The sequence below is a fragment of the Entelurus aequoreus genome, linkage group LG01 (genome assembly GCF_033978785.1).
Source record: "Entelurus aequoreus isolate RoL-2023_Sb linkage group LG01, RoL_Eaeq_v1.1, whole genome shotgun sequence".
Classification (NCBI taxonomy): Eukaryota; Metazoa; Chordata; class Actinopteri; order Syngnathiformes; family Syngnathidae; genus Entelurus; species Entelurus aequoreus.
In genome coordinates this window covers 37,042,380-37,058,419 of record NC_084731.1, presented here as the reverse complement: position 1 = coordinate 37,058,419, position 16,040 = coordinate 37,042,380, and the positions used below count along the sequence as shown (strand labels likewise).

The following is a 16,040-nucleotide window of genomic DNA, read 5'->3' as shown; positions in this document are numbered from 1 at the left end:
ATGTGAGAGGGAGTCATGTTGATTGTGCATTAGTGCAGTGGTCCCCAACCACCGGGCCGCGGCCCGGTACCGGTCCGTGGATCGATTGGTACCGCACAAGTAATTTAAAAAAATAAAAATAAATAATAAAATAAAAAAAAACATTTTTTTTATTAAATCAACATAAAAAACACAAGATACACTTACAATTATTGCACCAACCCAAAAAACCTCCCTCCCCCATTTACACTCATTTGCACAAAAGGGTTGTTTCTTTCCGTTATTAATATTTCTGGTTCCTACAATATATATCAATATAGATCAATACAGTCTGCAGGGATACAGTCCGTAAGCACGCATGATTGTATTTTTTTATGAAAAATAAATAAATAAATAAAATAAAATAAAATACGATCCCCCCGGTCCGTGGGACAAATTTTCAAGCGTTGACCGGTCCGCAGTTACAAAAAGGTTGGGGACCACTGCATTAGTGTATTAAACTGTTTGTTTACACGCAATTAATTGGCATTATATTAGAATAGTAGATGCCACAACCAAAAATGTGCTTCACTTTCGTCACTTTAAGGGGGATTTTGTGCAAAGGAAAGTCAAAAATTTTAATTTAAGTCAAAAATCTAAATTTAGGCACATTTCAACTGACTTAAAAATGTTTTTTGTTGTCATTATTGTCTGTCAATTTAAACTATTTGAGAGAGCAGAATATATTCAATAGATTTCAACAACTTTCTAGGAGCTTTAGTGTATTTATTAGCACTGCCAGATTGCCACCCAATTGCCATGTCTTATTATGCTTAACAAGTGTAGTATAATGCACTTTTAATGAGCCATGTTGTCTGGTGACAGGAGTAATTTATGACACGGCATTGGAGCCGAGTGACACCGGGATTTATGGATTACGTGTGGTCTACATAACATATAATGGTGGTTCTTTAGTCAAAATTGTGTATAAACTATGTTTTACAGACCATCTTCAAGTCGCTTTCTGAACGTCTCTTCAGGATGCGTCGTTTTGTGGTCGGTCTTATTTACGTGCCTCCACTTTGACTACGTATTCTCCTCGTCAGGAATGTAGTAGTTTTTAGCATTTCCATATGGAGTCTACTGACAGATAAGTTAAAATGATACGGTACTTTGTATTAGAAATGGCAACAGCGGAAGATGCATGTGCATGTATGAGTCAGTCTGCCCCACAGCAAGCAAAACAGAAGGAACTTATTGACTACAATTTCGGTGGTGGACCCGCGCAAAGCTCTTCAGTTAAACTTCTACCATGTATGGCGATATCCGCTGACGTCACCAATTCTAAAGGGGGCAAATTCCCAACGGCTCGTTTGGAGAAAGTATAAAGCAAGGCAGGATTGTTTTATAAATATCTCTGCAACGCCTCCATGGTTTGATTTAAAATTTTCAGGACTTTTGCAGACCCCAAATACACAAAAACGGGTACCAATAGGTAAGAAAATTTTAAATGTAGATTTAAATTAGTAACTATTAGTAACAAAGTCAAACTTCTTTCTTCTCCATTCATTGGAAAGTCAAAGTCCCAGGGAATGCGTACAATTATGGGGTTTTTTTTCACACCACGGCCAACCTTGTACCCAGGTGTTCTCTCGCTGGCCAAAGACGCTGAAGAAAAACAATGTTAAACACTTTCAAATGTGCCTGAGGATTAGAGTAACAAGCTATTACTTGTCAATATGTTGCCACTCTCCCATAGTTGGAGGGCAGTTAACCTCGACTCTGACCGGCTTCTGTTGGAAGGGTCATAACCTCGCCGAGTTGCGTGCACTAAAATAGCATGTGATTATAGAGCTAGTTTCAAGGTAAATATAGGAGTTCTCAGCAGCTGATTTAAGCCAAGCTCTGTCATCTGTCATCCGTATGCACCTACATAACTGTCATGGTGTCATTTATGTCATACTCATAAGTGAAGGTTGCTCACTCTAGGGATTTTGTTGATGATCTATCCCTACATGCTCTTACTGGACACCATTGTGCTGATATTTTGGCTTAATAATAATAAATCAGCAGCATGAGCTTTAAGTCTTACAAGCAACTTCACAAACATATTTTCAAGACTAAATCCTCATTTAAAATACTGTTCACCTTTGGTTTAACGAGGCTACTACATACCTGCAGTGCAAATCAAGTACTCTGCTCCTGTCAGAACTTTTCTATACTGTACTGTATATACTGTACATCAGTTCCTAAGATGACATCCATGCAGTCTCAGCACCTGCTTTACATGTGCTCTCATTTTGTCAAGACTTTAAGGACATGGAACTGTAATCTGTAGACAGTTTTCGGGGAAATATATATGATACAAAATCCACAAGAACACACCAGGCTGAGTGCAGATTATTGAAAATGCAAGACATATTTGACCTATTTTGATATTTAAGCCTTTAAAGTAGCGTGCACTATAGTGACATATATGCCAGATAAAACATTATACTGTATGTCTAACTTCTTGTTTTTGCTTGGATAATGTGCAACGGTATGCAACATTGTGTCTCTTTAGTCTAGAGTTTGAGTTGCAGCCAAATGAAGCAATATTTGTATCTATCATAGTCAGAATATGCAAATCATCAGGACAAAGGGTGTTACAGTTTAACCTGAGCATAGGATTATTCAAAAACAAAAGCAGATTGTACCATCTTTTTGTTTTGTTTTATTACCAAAACGTAAATACTTGTTATTGTTAGCCTAGTCATGTGATGTCAGGATGGCAGCACATAAAAGCTATTAGGAAACATCATGCTCATTATTTGGTTAAGTATACTAGCTCATTAAAAATAAATAAAAGCGCCGTCAAGAGCTATTTCCCCGCAGCATGGCACAAAACCAACACAATTAGTCTGTACACAGCTTATGGGCATTTCAATCTATGCGAGGTTGCTCTGCGAAGCATAAAGTAATCTCGCAAACTAATTAAAAACTAAATGGATGTTGATTAGTGAAAAGGGAGAATAAATGATCCCTTTTCAACCAAGTAAATGTGAGAGCGTTGGAGTGTAAGATCCGTCTCGATGAGTGACACAAAAGGATGTGAGGGATAAAGAGGGCAAAAACAAACAAGTAAGCAAAGAAAGGAAATCTAAACTGACAAAGCCCCCTTGTTTCAACAGTTGAACAACTTTAAAAGAAGCAAAAACAAACAAACTTGATCAAATATGTCTTGACACACTTAATTGGTCTGTGTCTCACAGGACAGTCAATGCACGACACAATACAATACATTACTAACTAGTGATAATTGACCGCGTAACACTGTAAGTCTGATGGAAAGGCCGGTCAATTTGCCATCAAACTAGAAATAAAATATGAACGGTAATGTACAAACCCCGTTTCCATATGACTTGGGAAATTGTGTTAGATGTAAATATAAACGGAATACAATGATTTGCAAATCCTTTTCAACCCATATTCAATTGAATGCACTACAAAGACAAGATATTTGATGTTCAAACTCATAAACTTTATTTTTTTAGCAAATAATATTTAACTTAGAATTTCATGGCTGCAACACGTGCCAAAGTAGTTGGGAAAGGGCATGTTCACCACTGTGTTACATGGCCTTTCCTTTTAACAACACTCAGTAAACGTTTGGGAACTGAGGAGACACATTTTTTAAGTTTCTCAGGTGGAATTCTTTCCCATTCTTGCTTGATGTACAGCTTAAGTTGTTCAACAGTCCGGGGGTCTCCGTTGTGGTATTTTAGGCTTCATAATGCGCCACACATTTTCAATGGAAGACAGGTCTGGACTACAGGCAGGCCAGTCTAGTACCCGCACTCTTTTACTATGAAGCCATGTTGATGTAACACGTGGCTTGGCATTGTCTTGCTGAAATAAGCAGGGGCGTCCATGGTAACGTTGCTTGGATGGCAACATATGTTGCTCCAAAACCTGTATGTACCTTTCAGCATTAATGGCGCCTTCACAGATGTGTAAGTTACCCATGTCTTGGGCACTAATACACCCCCATACCATCACAGATGCTGTCTTTCCAACTTTGCGCCTATAACAATTGGGATGGTTCTTTTCCTCTTTGGTCCGGAGGACACGACGTCCACAGTTTCCAAAAACAATTTGAAATGTGGACTCGTCAGACCACAGAACACTTTTCCACTTTGTATCAGTCCGTCTTAGATGAGTTCAGGCCCAGCGAAGCCTACAGCGTTTCTGGGTGTTGTTGATAAACGGTTTTCGCCTTGCATAGGAGAGTTTTAACTTGCACTTACAAATGTAGCGACCAACTGTAGTTACTGACAGTGGGTTTCTGAAGTGTTCCTGAGCCCATGTGGTGATATCCTTTACACACTGATGTCGCTTGTTGATGCAGTACAGCCTGAAGGATCGAAGGTCACGGGCTTAGCTGCTTACATGCAGTGATTTCTCCAGATTCTCTGAACCCTTTGATGATATTACGGACCGTAGATGGTGAAAACCCTAAATTCCTTGCAATAGCTGGTTGAGAAAGGTTTTTTTTAAACTGTTCAACAATTTGCTCACGCATTTGTTGACAAAGTGGTGACCCTCGCCCCATTCTTGTTTATGAATGACTGAGCATTTCATGGAATCTACTTTTATACCCAATCATGGCACCCACCTGTTCCCAATTTGCCTGTTCACCTGTGGGATGTTCCAAATAAGTGTTTGATGAGCATTCCTCAACTTTATCAGTATTTATTGCCACCTTTCCCAACTTCTTTGTCACGTGTTGCTGGCATCAAATTCCAAAGTTAATGATTATTTGCAAAAAAAAAAGGTTTATCACTTTGAACATCAAATATGTTGTCTTTGTAGCATATTCAACTGAATATGGGTTGAAAATGATTTGCAAATCATTGTATTCTGTTTATATTTACATCTAACACAATTTCCCAACTCATATGGAAACAGGGTTTGTAGATTGACAACATTATACAAGGTGTAAACATGCTCTTTTACGTAAAATTATCACTAAACAGCTGAATTGGTATAACATTTTACATTGTTGAGTTCCAAATAACTATGATTTTCTTTTTACAGTATGATATTCAGTGCTGAACTACTTTAGTCTTCCTTCTGAAAAACAATACTTTAACATATTATTGTTATGGAAAGCTTTCTCAGACAATGAGCTGACTCTATAATGTATTTGAGATGGATGTAATAAGTTCCAGATGCAATGGAATAATTACTTGTTCTGGCGTAATGATAATAAAATGGTATGGAGTACCGGGAATTTGCTAACCGGTACTGAAAAACACAAATTTTTGGTACTTTTGTGTGGGTTTATGTGGTAATAAATGGATGTTTACTAATATTGTATCTTTAATGTAACATTTATTAGTGATAACTATGCTGTCCAGTTGTATCTTGTTTTCTTGCACTTCTGAATTTCATCCTGACAGTCATCAGAAAGTAGTCTGTGTCATTAAGTTGAATGTCTTGTCTTTTGGTAAGACCTACAACATATTTATACTGTAAGTATTGTACCTATTACACATCAGCTGTTATTTGTAATGCACATTTTAGTTGTAGTTTTCATTAACACATTTGGAGGTTTTAAAATCACAATGTAAAATCATCCATCCATCTTCTACCGCTTGTCCCATACTAATGTTAATCAGTAGCATATATATGGCATATCCAATGTCAATTAGCAAAGAGCTAGAACATTTTGAAAAGAGGAGCCTTACGTTTCAGCGCATTTTATCAGGCATGCTTACTTTGTTATCATTGAAAGCAATTACAATATTACATAGCAGCAGTCAGCTACTAATACTCTTGTTTGCCCAGCAAGTATTTTAACCAGTGCTGATTCTGCAATCGGAAGTGACATATTTTGCAATAAAGGTATGAAAATAATGTACCGTTTGATTTTACGTGAATCAGAACTAGTGGTACCTATGAACTTGGGTCGGTACCTATAAGAGTACCGAATTTGGTACCCCTTTCCAGAGCACAGAAAAAATTTAGTAGCAATATAACATTTTTAAATATCACAATTTCATTATTAACACCCAAACAAGATACACATGTGCACTCATAAACACAATGCCATCATAAGGTCCACTGCAACGCTCAGTTAAACACAGAGACAATCCCTAAACTGTGCTAGCTAGCACTGTCAGTAACACAAATGTAGGACTAGGCGATATGGACCAAAACTCATATCCCGATATAAAGTAGTTTGGCCCATAAACTAACCAATAAATAGAAATATCCGTTGACGTAACTAAATATCTTCACCATGCCTTGATTTAAAATGTTCTGGAATGATGGGGATCCCAACTAGTCAAGTCAAATCAAGTCAAGTCAACTTTATTTATTTAGCATGTTTTCAACAACTTTTAAATTGAACCTAATGCTAGGTTCACACCAACGGCGCTTTGACGGTGCTTTAAAGCGGCATGCAAAGCGGCGTTAAAGCGTAACAAAGCGTGATTAAAGCGTGAGGGTCGTAATGGATCGTGGGAAAGCTTGTAGTGAAGCGGGACATGCGGCAAGATCGCCAACATTTTTTAAACGGTTTAAAAAAATTCGGCGCTCTGTCAAGAATGGAATAAAGCGCCGAGAGCGTATCAAAGCGTGACAAAGCTCAGCAAAGCTTGACTCAAAGCGTAGGAAAGCTTAACAGATCTTGGTTCAAAGCGCGGACCCCAGTCGCCACCGCAGCTCCGGATAAACGGTGTTCTCCCTCCTGCTCGTCGGTCAACCTCCCCTTGTCTTTGCTTTTCTTCCTCCCTCTCCTCCGCCTCAAGGGTTAAGATGTAGTTGTACAAAAGGAAGACAAACATCATGTCTTCTTCGGATAGATCATGCTCCGGTACACCTAGAACTTCTTGATCTTGTTGCTCTGCCATCCTGTTCGGGAGCCAAAGATGCAATGACTTTGTGCATATGCTCCATCTTTATATACCGCTGGAGTGACATCGGCGACCTCTATAATTCCAATGCGTAACAGAGCGTAACAGAGCGTAACAATGCACAACAGAGCTTGATAATCGTGTCAGAGCCTGATTTAAAGCGTCAGGATCGCATCAAAGCGTAATAAAGTTCAATAAAGCGTAATAAAACGTATCAAAGCGTGATTTAAAGCGTATCAAAGCGGGATCAAAGCGGCATCAAATCGTGAGGAACGGTAACAAAGCGGGAAAGAATTCGTACTAATTCGTATCAGAGCGTATCAAAGCATAACATTACTCCGGAGATCGGGATATTCGTGGAAAAATTGACAAAAATGACGGCGCTTTGCTCGCCGCTTTAAAGCGCGGCAAGCGCCGTTGGTGTGAACCAGGCAAAAGTGATTTACAGGTTAAAAAAAGCATAGAGCAAAAAACTAAACAAAACAAAAAAACAAACAAAGAACATAAACAATGAATGTGCTAAACAAGATAGTGCAAATGCAATATGGTAAAAGGGGTCGAATAAAAAGTAAAACAAATTTGCAGAATAAAAATAATAATAATAAACTACACAAAAACAAGTAAGAAAAGTAGGTTTTGCATAAAAGTATCTTAACTTAAGAGGTGTTTTGAGATAAGAAAAAAGAAAATGCCTTGAAAATAATATTAAAAAAGTCAGATATAATCTCCAATCTTCTTTAAAAAAACCTTTAGCTATGCTCAATTCAGCTCACAAAAACACAAAAGAACAAAATGTGAAATAAAGTGCCCTGGTTTAAGAGGACATTTTTAAACGTCAGCGGCAACATAAAAATAATTGACCTTTAACAATGGTGTTTTATTGGTAAACATTATTATAGGACATACACACAAAGATGTTAGCCAGGAAGACCAACTTGCCAACTGCTTAATGATGCTGTGTGACAGTCTGTGCTCTGAAAATTACTTTAAAAAAGTAATTAATTCAAGATAATTCTTACTTTACCAAAAAAGTAACTGAATTACTAAGAGAATTACTCTTTGATAAACGTAATTAATTACTAGGGAAAGTAATTAACGCATTACGTAATAAAAACAAAAAAACTTCAAATAAATACAGTTGAGATACGTTTCACATGAGAGCAGTGTTAGCGTCTGTGTGTGTGCCTTTAAAAGACGGTGCCTGTTGCCTAGTAACGTGTGACATCAGAGAGTCTACGCTCAGTCTGGAGTCTCACAGGCATTATAGCTTGAGCGGATTGTGTTTTCTTAGCAGGCTAGCAGTGGCAGTTTGTCGGCTCTGACGGCATCTCTTTTGAATTTTTCACTGGTTTAAGTTACCACTGCTTAATAAATAGATTGAATGTGCCTCATTGACTGTATGTTCTTGTTTGTCACTTCAATCATTGATTTGTCCAACATTCCCACCGATCTTTGTAGTTACTAGCGCTTAGTGCAGTTTGTGTCAAGTTTTAAAGGCCTACTGAAAGCCACTACTACCGACCACGCAGTCTGATAGTTTATATATCAATGATGAAATCTTAACATTGCAACACATGCCAATACGGCCGGGTTAACTTATAAAGTGACATTTTAAAATTCCCGGGAAATATCCGGCTGAAACATCGCGGTATGATGACGTATGCGCGTGACGAAGTCCGAGTAACGGAAGTTATGGTACCCCGTAGAATCCTATACAAAAAGCTCTGTTTTCATTTCATAATTCCACAGTATTCTGGACATCTTTTGCAATTTTTTTAATGAACAATGAAGGCTGCAAAGAAGACAGTTGTAGGTGGGATCAGTGTATTAGCAGCGGACTACAGCAACACAACCAGGAGGACTTTGTTGGAGCGCTAGCCGCGCTAGCCGCGCTAGCCGCCGACTTCACCTTGACTTCCTACGTCTCCGGGCCGCCAAACGCATCGGGTGAAGTCCTTCGTCCTTCTGCCTATCGCTGGAACGCAGGCAGGTGAGCACGGGTGTTGATGAGCAAATGAGGGCTGGCTGGCGTAGGTGGAGAGCTAATGTTTTTAGCATAGCTCTGTGCAGTCCGGTTGCTAAGTTAGCTTCAATGGCGTCGTTAGCACAGCATTGTTAACCTTCACCAGCCTGGAAAGCATTAACCGTGTATTTACATGTCCACGGTTTAATAGTATTGTTGATTTTCTATCTATACTTCCAGTCAGGGGTTTATTTCTTTTGTTTCTATATGCAGTTAAAGCAAGATGCTATCACGTTAGCTCGTAGCTAAAGCATTTCGCCGATGTATTGTCGTGGAGATAAAAGGCACTGAATGTCCATTTCGCGTTTTCGACTCTCATTTTCAAGAGGATATAGTATCCGAGGTGGTTTAAAATACAAATCTGTGATCTACAATAGAAAAAGGAGAGTGTGGAATCCAATGAGCCAGCTTGTACCTAAGTTACGGTCAGAGCGAAAAAAGATACGTCAATCGCTGCCTCTCAAGTCATTCACTGTAACGTTCCTCATCTACGAATCTTTCATCCTCGCTCAAATTAATGGGGTAATCATCACTTTCTCGGTCTGAATCTCTCTCGCTCCATTGTAAACAACGGGGAATTGTGAGGAATCCTAGCTCCTGTGACGTCACGCTACTTCCGGAACAGGCAAGGCTTTTTTTTATCAGCGAGCAAAAGTTGCGAACTTTATCGTCGATTTTCTCTACTAAATCCTTTCAGCAAAAATATGGCAATATCGCGAAATGATCAAGTATGACACATAGAATGGATCTGCTATTCCCGTTTAAATTAAAAAAAATCATTTGAGTAGGCCTTTAAGGTGATGACAAAAACATTTGTCTTTTACAGACCAGTTCCTCCAACTAAGATCTTGTTTCTTTCGTGTTGGAAGACTGAGTGTGTGAGCTAGGAGGAGTATGGCTCCCCTCTGTACATGGCGCAGGAGGGAGGGATGTACACACACAGAGGGATCATTGACACATCAATCACTTCTTCATTTGGTTATGGTTATGGTTCAAGTTTTATTTCAAACATGCTATACAGATGGGCGAAATTTTTACTCTAGTTTGATCAAATTTTGATGGATTTATTTTAGGAGCAAAATGCTGTTAAAAGGTTCAAATCCCTATTTGCACATGTGTGACAGGTTGTTTTGATACAGATGATACACTCCACTATACAAAAACAGGAAATACAGGATAGAGGAGGGGTTCTTAACCTTTTGGATTTCGGGTCCCAACTTTTCCAACACAAAGGGGCCCGAGGCTCACTCAAATACTAACACTGAATTAGTCATTTTAGTCATGATTTTAATCATATTCAATAATTACATCGGACCTACTTACACTTTACAACCTTGTCAAACCTTGACAGGAAATAATGTGTTAATCATAAATGTATATATTTTTTAATAAACACATAAACCTTAAGCTTGGGTCAGAATGATAAAAAAATAAGTATTAACAAAATATACTGAATAAGAAGGAAAGGAACTCATGAATAACTGACGGAAAATACATTTAGATACAATAATGTTGTGCTAAAATAAATAAACTAAATTGTTAATATGTTTCTTAACTATCAATAAAATAAATAAAACAGATTCACCACTTTAGCAGGCATGTGAGCACCCTTTTGAGTAAAATAGAGGAAAACTGACAAAAAAAGAAGAACATTTCTATCGGCACAAAGTTCTGCCATTCAAGCCCCAAAAGAACATTTTGAAAATCAAGAATACATTTCCTGCAATGGGGTGTAATTCTACACTGTATTTTACCTTCAGATTTATTCTCATCTGCCAACTTTTTTTGGCTCTCTTTTTGACACTTACATCTTCCATGTAATGTACCACATAATTATTAGTTTTTTTAAGTAGATAATTTACTAACATCATTATCATAGAAAATATAATGTAAAATTCTACAGTATAACATGCATAAAAAGAACATTTCCCATTTGGCAACTTTATTCTATAGCCGCGCCCCCTCAGGTAATAAACTTCCGGGGTTGTGACCTCTGTTTACATCCGTCACGTCAAAAATATACCTTCTCGCTAGCTACCAATAAATTCTCTAGAACTACAACTGGTTCGGAACTAACAGTGTTCGGATTGTAATCATCCAAATATGATTAGCAGCATTGTAGAAAACTTTCAACTTTGTTGCTCAATTAGCGAACACAGGCGACAGAAAATAAGCCAGCTAAATGATGCTAACTATGCTAACTAGCGAGGATGTTTTGGCACCCCAATCATCTCCCTGTCCTGCAATTCAGTGTGAAGTTTAGTAAAGAGGAACAGCGAATACCTGCAGCTGAGGGGAGCGTTCAACAAATTTTGTTTGATCCTAAATAATACTTTGACGTGAAAAAATTAATGTTTAAAAACGCAGGTTTTCACGTTTTCGTAAACATTTTACATGCCTGCTTTAGTTGTAATTTTGGCGCTCAAGAAACTTCTCTATGACTTTAACTCCAGACTTCCTTTGTTAGATACAGAGTCGTGTACAAAGAGAGTATGGCCAACCTGGTTTCAGGCGATATCCTCAATGATTGGTCAAAAGGCACTCATGTGACTGCAGGGCGCCATTACTACTACGCATTTTGAGCTGATCCTGTGTTTGTGAGTGCTTCCTCATTAGTTTTTCGATGTGTAAAAATGCCCTGTTGTGCAGCATGGGCCTGCTCCACCCGCAAGATCTGTGGAAAGCTTTTACATTGCTTTCCCAACAACCCGGAAAGAAGACAAGTAGGTGAAGTGAAGGTTCGTGAACAACAATGTAGAGCCACCAACTACAATTTATTGTGCGAGGTAAACACACGACACAGAGAACACAGAGAAGCGTATACAAATAACAGAATAAATTAATAAATCTAAGAGATGGTTTGACAAAAACATACAACCTTTGAATCTGATTAAAGATAAAATATTTATTTCGATAACAGTAGAAGAGAAAGTTAAACAAAAATACAAATAGACAGAGAAAGAGTAAAATAAACCACATTTTGGGTGTAATAATAGACAGGCATGTTATTTGACCACAATGAAAAAGACTGAAAACATTTCCGGGGGTCTGGTGCCCTGGTGGGGGGACAAGGGTGGCAACGCCCCCCGAAGCTCCTGGTTTTTCACCAATTTAACATGCTAAAATTAACAAAGACAGCACCATTTGAAGAAAATATTTTAGTGTTTAAAGACATGAAAACATCATTAATAGAACATACATAACCCAATTATAATAATGAATCACTGTATATGGTTCAGTCCCAACAGTATTTAGTCACTAATATTTACATCTTGTGTTCATTTCACATCCACAGGTGTCACATTGATCAGTGATATTATCTACAGTTTATTTACAGTATTACCACATTACTTCAGTTCACTTCACACATTAGCTTTCTCGGAGAGCCCTAACATGAGCCTTCCTTGCAAATTTCTGAGCAGCCTGCATTTTCCTTTTGGTCTCTGCTTTTTTACATTTGGAAAATGGCGGAATGATGACGTTATTAACATCATCATTCATAACAGATGTCCTGATTGGTCACAAGGAACATATCGACAAATCAACTACGGCGTAATATAAACTACGTCTCGAATCTTCAATTTAGGGTCAGAAAAAAAAACGGAAAAACGGAAGATAATTTTTTTTTTTTCCCCGAGATTAAAAAAGACGGAATTCCGACTTTAGACGGAAAAATCACATGCCTGAATAGATGAGAAAGTGAACTGAAAATCTCATTAAAAAATACAACTGAAAGTGTCAAGAAAGATGTTAATAATGAATTAAGCAAAATATGTTGTGGATGAAAAATCACTCCATATTCTCAACTGTTCGCCAGTGTTACCATATCTGAGTTATTGTGCAGAAATATGGGGAAATAACTACAAAGTACATCTATTCACTTAGTATGTTACAAAAAAAGATCAGTTAGAATAATACATAATGAGTGTTCCATACAGTGATTACAAATACATTGGAGGCAGCCAGCACAGTTGACATACTTCACACGAAATTAATAAGGAATGTAGCGGCAGAGTGCCTCAAATACGGCCGCAAAATTATCTCACGAAATACAAGCATGTTTTATTATAAGTTTATGAGCTAGAGTATGTTTGGAACTATACATAGACGTATTGTTTTGGTTTATTTCGTCAGAAAAACTAACGTCAAAACGACAGCCATTGCATGTATCGGGGCACAGCCACACACTGTCCTTGATAGCAGTCATGGCGCCTGTTGTTTAATTGGCCATACTCTCTTTATACATTACTGATTGGATATTGTCATTACTGCTACAAGTGGTGGAAAAGTGTATTACAATTGAGTGCGGACCCCAGCTCACGGCCTAACAATGGTTAAGAAACACTGTGATAGAGGACAGGTTTGTGATACCTGGTTTACTTCATTTTGTTTACTACTTTTCCCCAAAGTTGTTTGGGAAGCTTTTGTCAATTGCCCTCACAGATTCCAACGTCTACTGTGCACCGTAAGACCTTCACATAAGGGATGAGGCCGCGCACTACTGAAGTCTATTTTAATTGGACACTTGCACACACACGGAGGGTCTCATGTGGCACTGGCCAACATTCATAACGGGCTGGATGTCGGCCTGAATGTGGGCGTGGACAAGTGTGAAATCGGACTTGATTTGAGAAAAGGAGCCCAGGCCACACAAAGACTTGTTTAGGCATCTGATAGCAGCAAGGCCATTTTATAAAAAGGACATTCAAAAGGATCATAAGCAGCATCTCAGTGGCCCAAAGACGAAGCCCACTGAGGCACAAATGCTTGCCAATAGTGCATCCATTTAAGTTATCAAACACGGCCGCAAATTAATAACAACAAAATACCGCACAGCAGTATCTCAACATCGTGCCAGACACTCACCTTTGAAAGACAGGAAGATCCTGGGGGCAGATAGCGGCTCATTGGCCGAGGGAAGCCCCCCGGACGTTGAGACCAGCAAGGCCAGCAGACAGCACAGGCTGTCCCACAACATTGTCTCTGTTTGCTAACAGAGGGGGAGGACGGTCCAGGAGCTGAGGGACAGAGATGGATGAACATCAGACAATAAGCTGGAACCTCACAAAGCAACTGCAACTTTTAGCAAGCTAAGTTTTTGTTTATCGCGTGAGACAGATGCAGAAGAAGAAGGTGGGGAGGGTCAAAGTCTGGACTTTGGAGCATTGTGGTTCCATCTTGGGATGAACACTGAACATCTTACTGCAAAGAGCCTCTCCAACCACCCACAGTGTTCCTGCTGCTCAATCTTGCACACATAAGGAAAGAAAGCTGAATCTTGACAACATTCCAAGCAACTGTATAGTCATCTTTACACTTGTTCCTAAAAAGGGTAGCAAGCAGTGTGTGGCATGACAGCTCAACACCACAAGATCCACCACAAAACATTACGACTGCGCCATAAAAGGAGCGTGGAGGGCGTCCAAACGTGGCGTGGCAAATCACTGTGTAGGATTGGGAGAGAACAATAAAACGAGCGTACCTCAGCGTTCAGAGCTGTAATTATGTTGGCGCAACATCGAGACACCGAGACGGGTCTGAGTCTGAGGTCAAACTGTCAGTCAGGGTTTAAGATCAAGTTCCACGCTGAGCCCTGAAGGCAAAACTCCAAAGCAGACCTTCACCAAGATTTTTAAAAAGTGGCCTAGCTCTTTTTGTAACAAAACTCATACATGTACATAATACATGCTCTCTCACATTTACATCTGATATCATTGAAACTTTGAAAATATACACATTGTGTTATTATTTTAAATCTAACAATTGAAACATTATCTGTTATTTTCTTCCTTACCTTTTCAGAAAATTTTAACATTTAAACAGTAAGTGAAATAACAGTCTGTAAATGATTATGATTATTTAGCTGTACTTCTTCCTCCTCCTTTTTAGTCATGTTAAATTGTGCCATTAATAATATAACTTGTAAAAGCATCTCATACATTTTAATAAAAAAAACATTACCATGACTAAACACCTGAATTACAGTTCTATATTCAGTCCAGTGGTCTTTATTATTAATTGTATAAACTGTCCTTCATACAAATTGTCCTTTATACAGCCAAGAACTAATTCGGACATTGTATGAAAAATGTAGGCAGCCTGTTGCTTAGAATAAACATCAAAAGGGTCTGGGACAAAATAAACGAGTCAACTTTGTAATATAAAGATGATTTATGGTGTGGCGTGCTAAGCATAATCTCTGCATGGGCATAATGTTGATTTAAAGGCGCATGTGCCATTCACAACCACTGATTCATGGTGGCACACGCTTTAAAGCCACTTACTCTTGTCTTGGTGCCTTTTAGTTGGATCCTCAACGAAAAGAAGCAAACATTAAAAAGCCTCCAGGCTGCAAGAAAGGAGGGCTTCCTCGGAGCGTCTGTGCCCGCGCACACAGTCAGGAGCGCGGCTTGTGTTCCTCCGCAGATCCCCGCGCGGTTATCCCGTAGCCAAACAAAAGCCGGGATGGAATCAATTGAAGTTGTAGTTATTTCCAAATTGCCGTTAACAGTTGTGTACTTGTCCACCGGGAGGATGAAATAAAGAGTTGAAATCCAACAAAAGAGGTTCAAACACAGGCGCTTCCGACGCTCAAGTGCGGGGAAGCGGCGTGTTGCAGGTGGATAGAAGACAGCGGACTGGACACACCCATGGGGCGGAGGGAGCCTACCTTAGAGACCGTAACCGCCCCAAAATCCAACATATAAAAATATTGCAGTAAAATGTATTGTCCTCCAGGGGGAATATAAGTGTAAATTATCTCCAAAGACTTTTGACATTGGTCAGGATATGTAAACGCTAACGGACGTTGGGGAGCAAATAGTTTTTCACCATTTCCGGTTTAGGAAAAAAATTAAGACAGGTGTTTTGGCTGAGGTTGTCAGGTGCAGGCCACAGCAACAGGTGGCGCTATAGACCCTGAGATAGGCTATCAGCCAATCAGAACACTGAATACCATGTCACGTAATGGAAAATGAACGTGCATTATTGTCTTGTAAGAAGTATAACGAAGAGAGAAAAAAAAATAAAGCTACTTTTAGGAAGAATAAAAATAGGGGTTCAAAGCACACACACATCTTAAAGACAGAGGATTTTATATTAGAATATAACGATTATTTTTGTGAATGTACTGTATATTTTGAAGGTTATTGTGAATATTA

At 38.8% G+C, this 16,040-nt stretch overlaps 1 protein-coding gene across 4 annotated transcripts in view; it reads right to left on the bottom strand.

Moving 5' to 3' along the window:
- The window catches only part of sema3fa (sema domain, immunoglobulin domain (Ig), short basic domain, secreted, (semaphorin) 3Fa), a 121,319-nt gene extending 105,737 nt beyond the window's left edge, over positions 1-15,582 (bottom strand). The window contains exons 1-2 of one of the 4 annotated variants that reach the window (XM_062049335.1): positions 15,165-15,582; positions 13,747-13,898 (exon numbers count right to left, since the gene is read on the bottom strand). In XM_062049335.1, the coding sequence (XP_061905319.1) occupies positions 13,747-13,858 (112 nt within the window). In that variant the 5' untranslated portion in view covers positions 13,859-13,898; positions 15,165-15,582. The remainder of the gene's footprint in view (positions 1-13,746; positions 13,899-15,164) is intronic. The other 3 variants (XM_062049332.1, XM_062049341.1, XM_062049333.1) reach the window with 3 other exon arrangements.
- Positions 15,583-16,040: the final 458 nt, after the last annotated feature.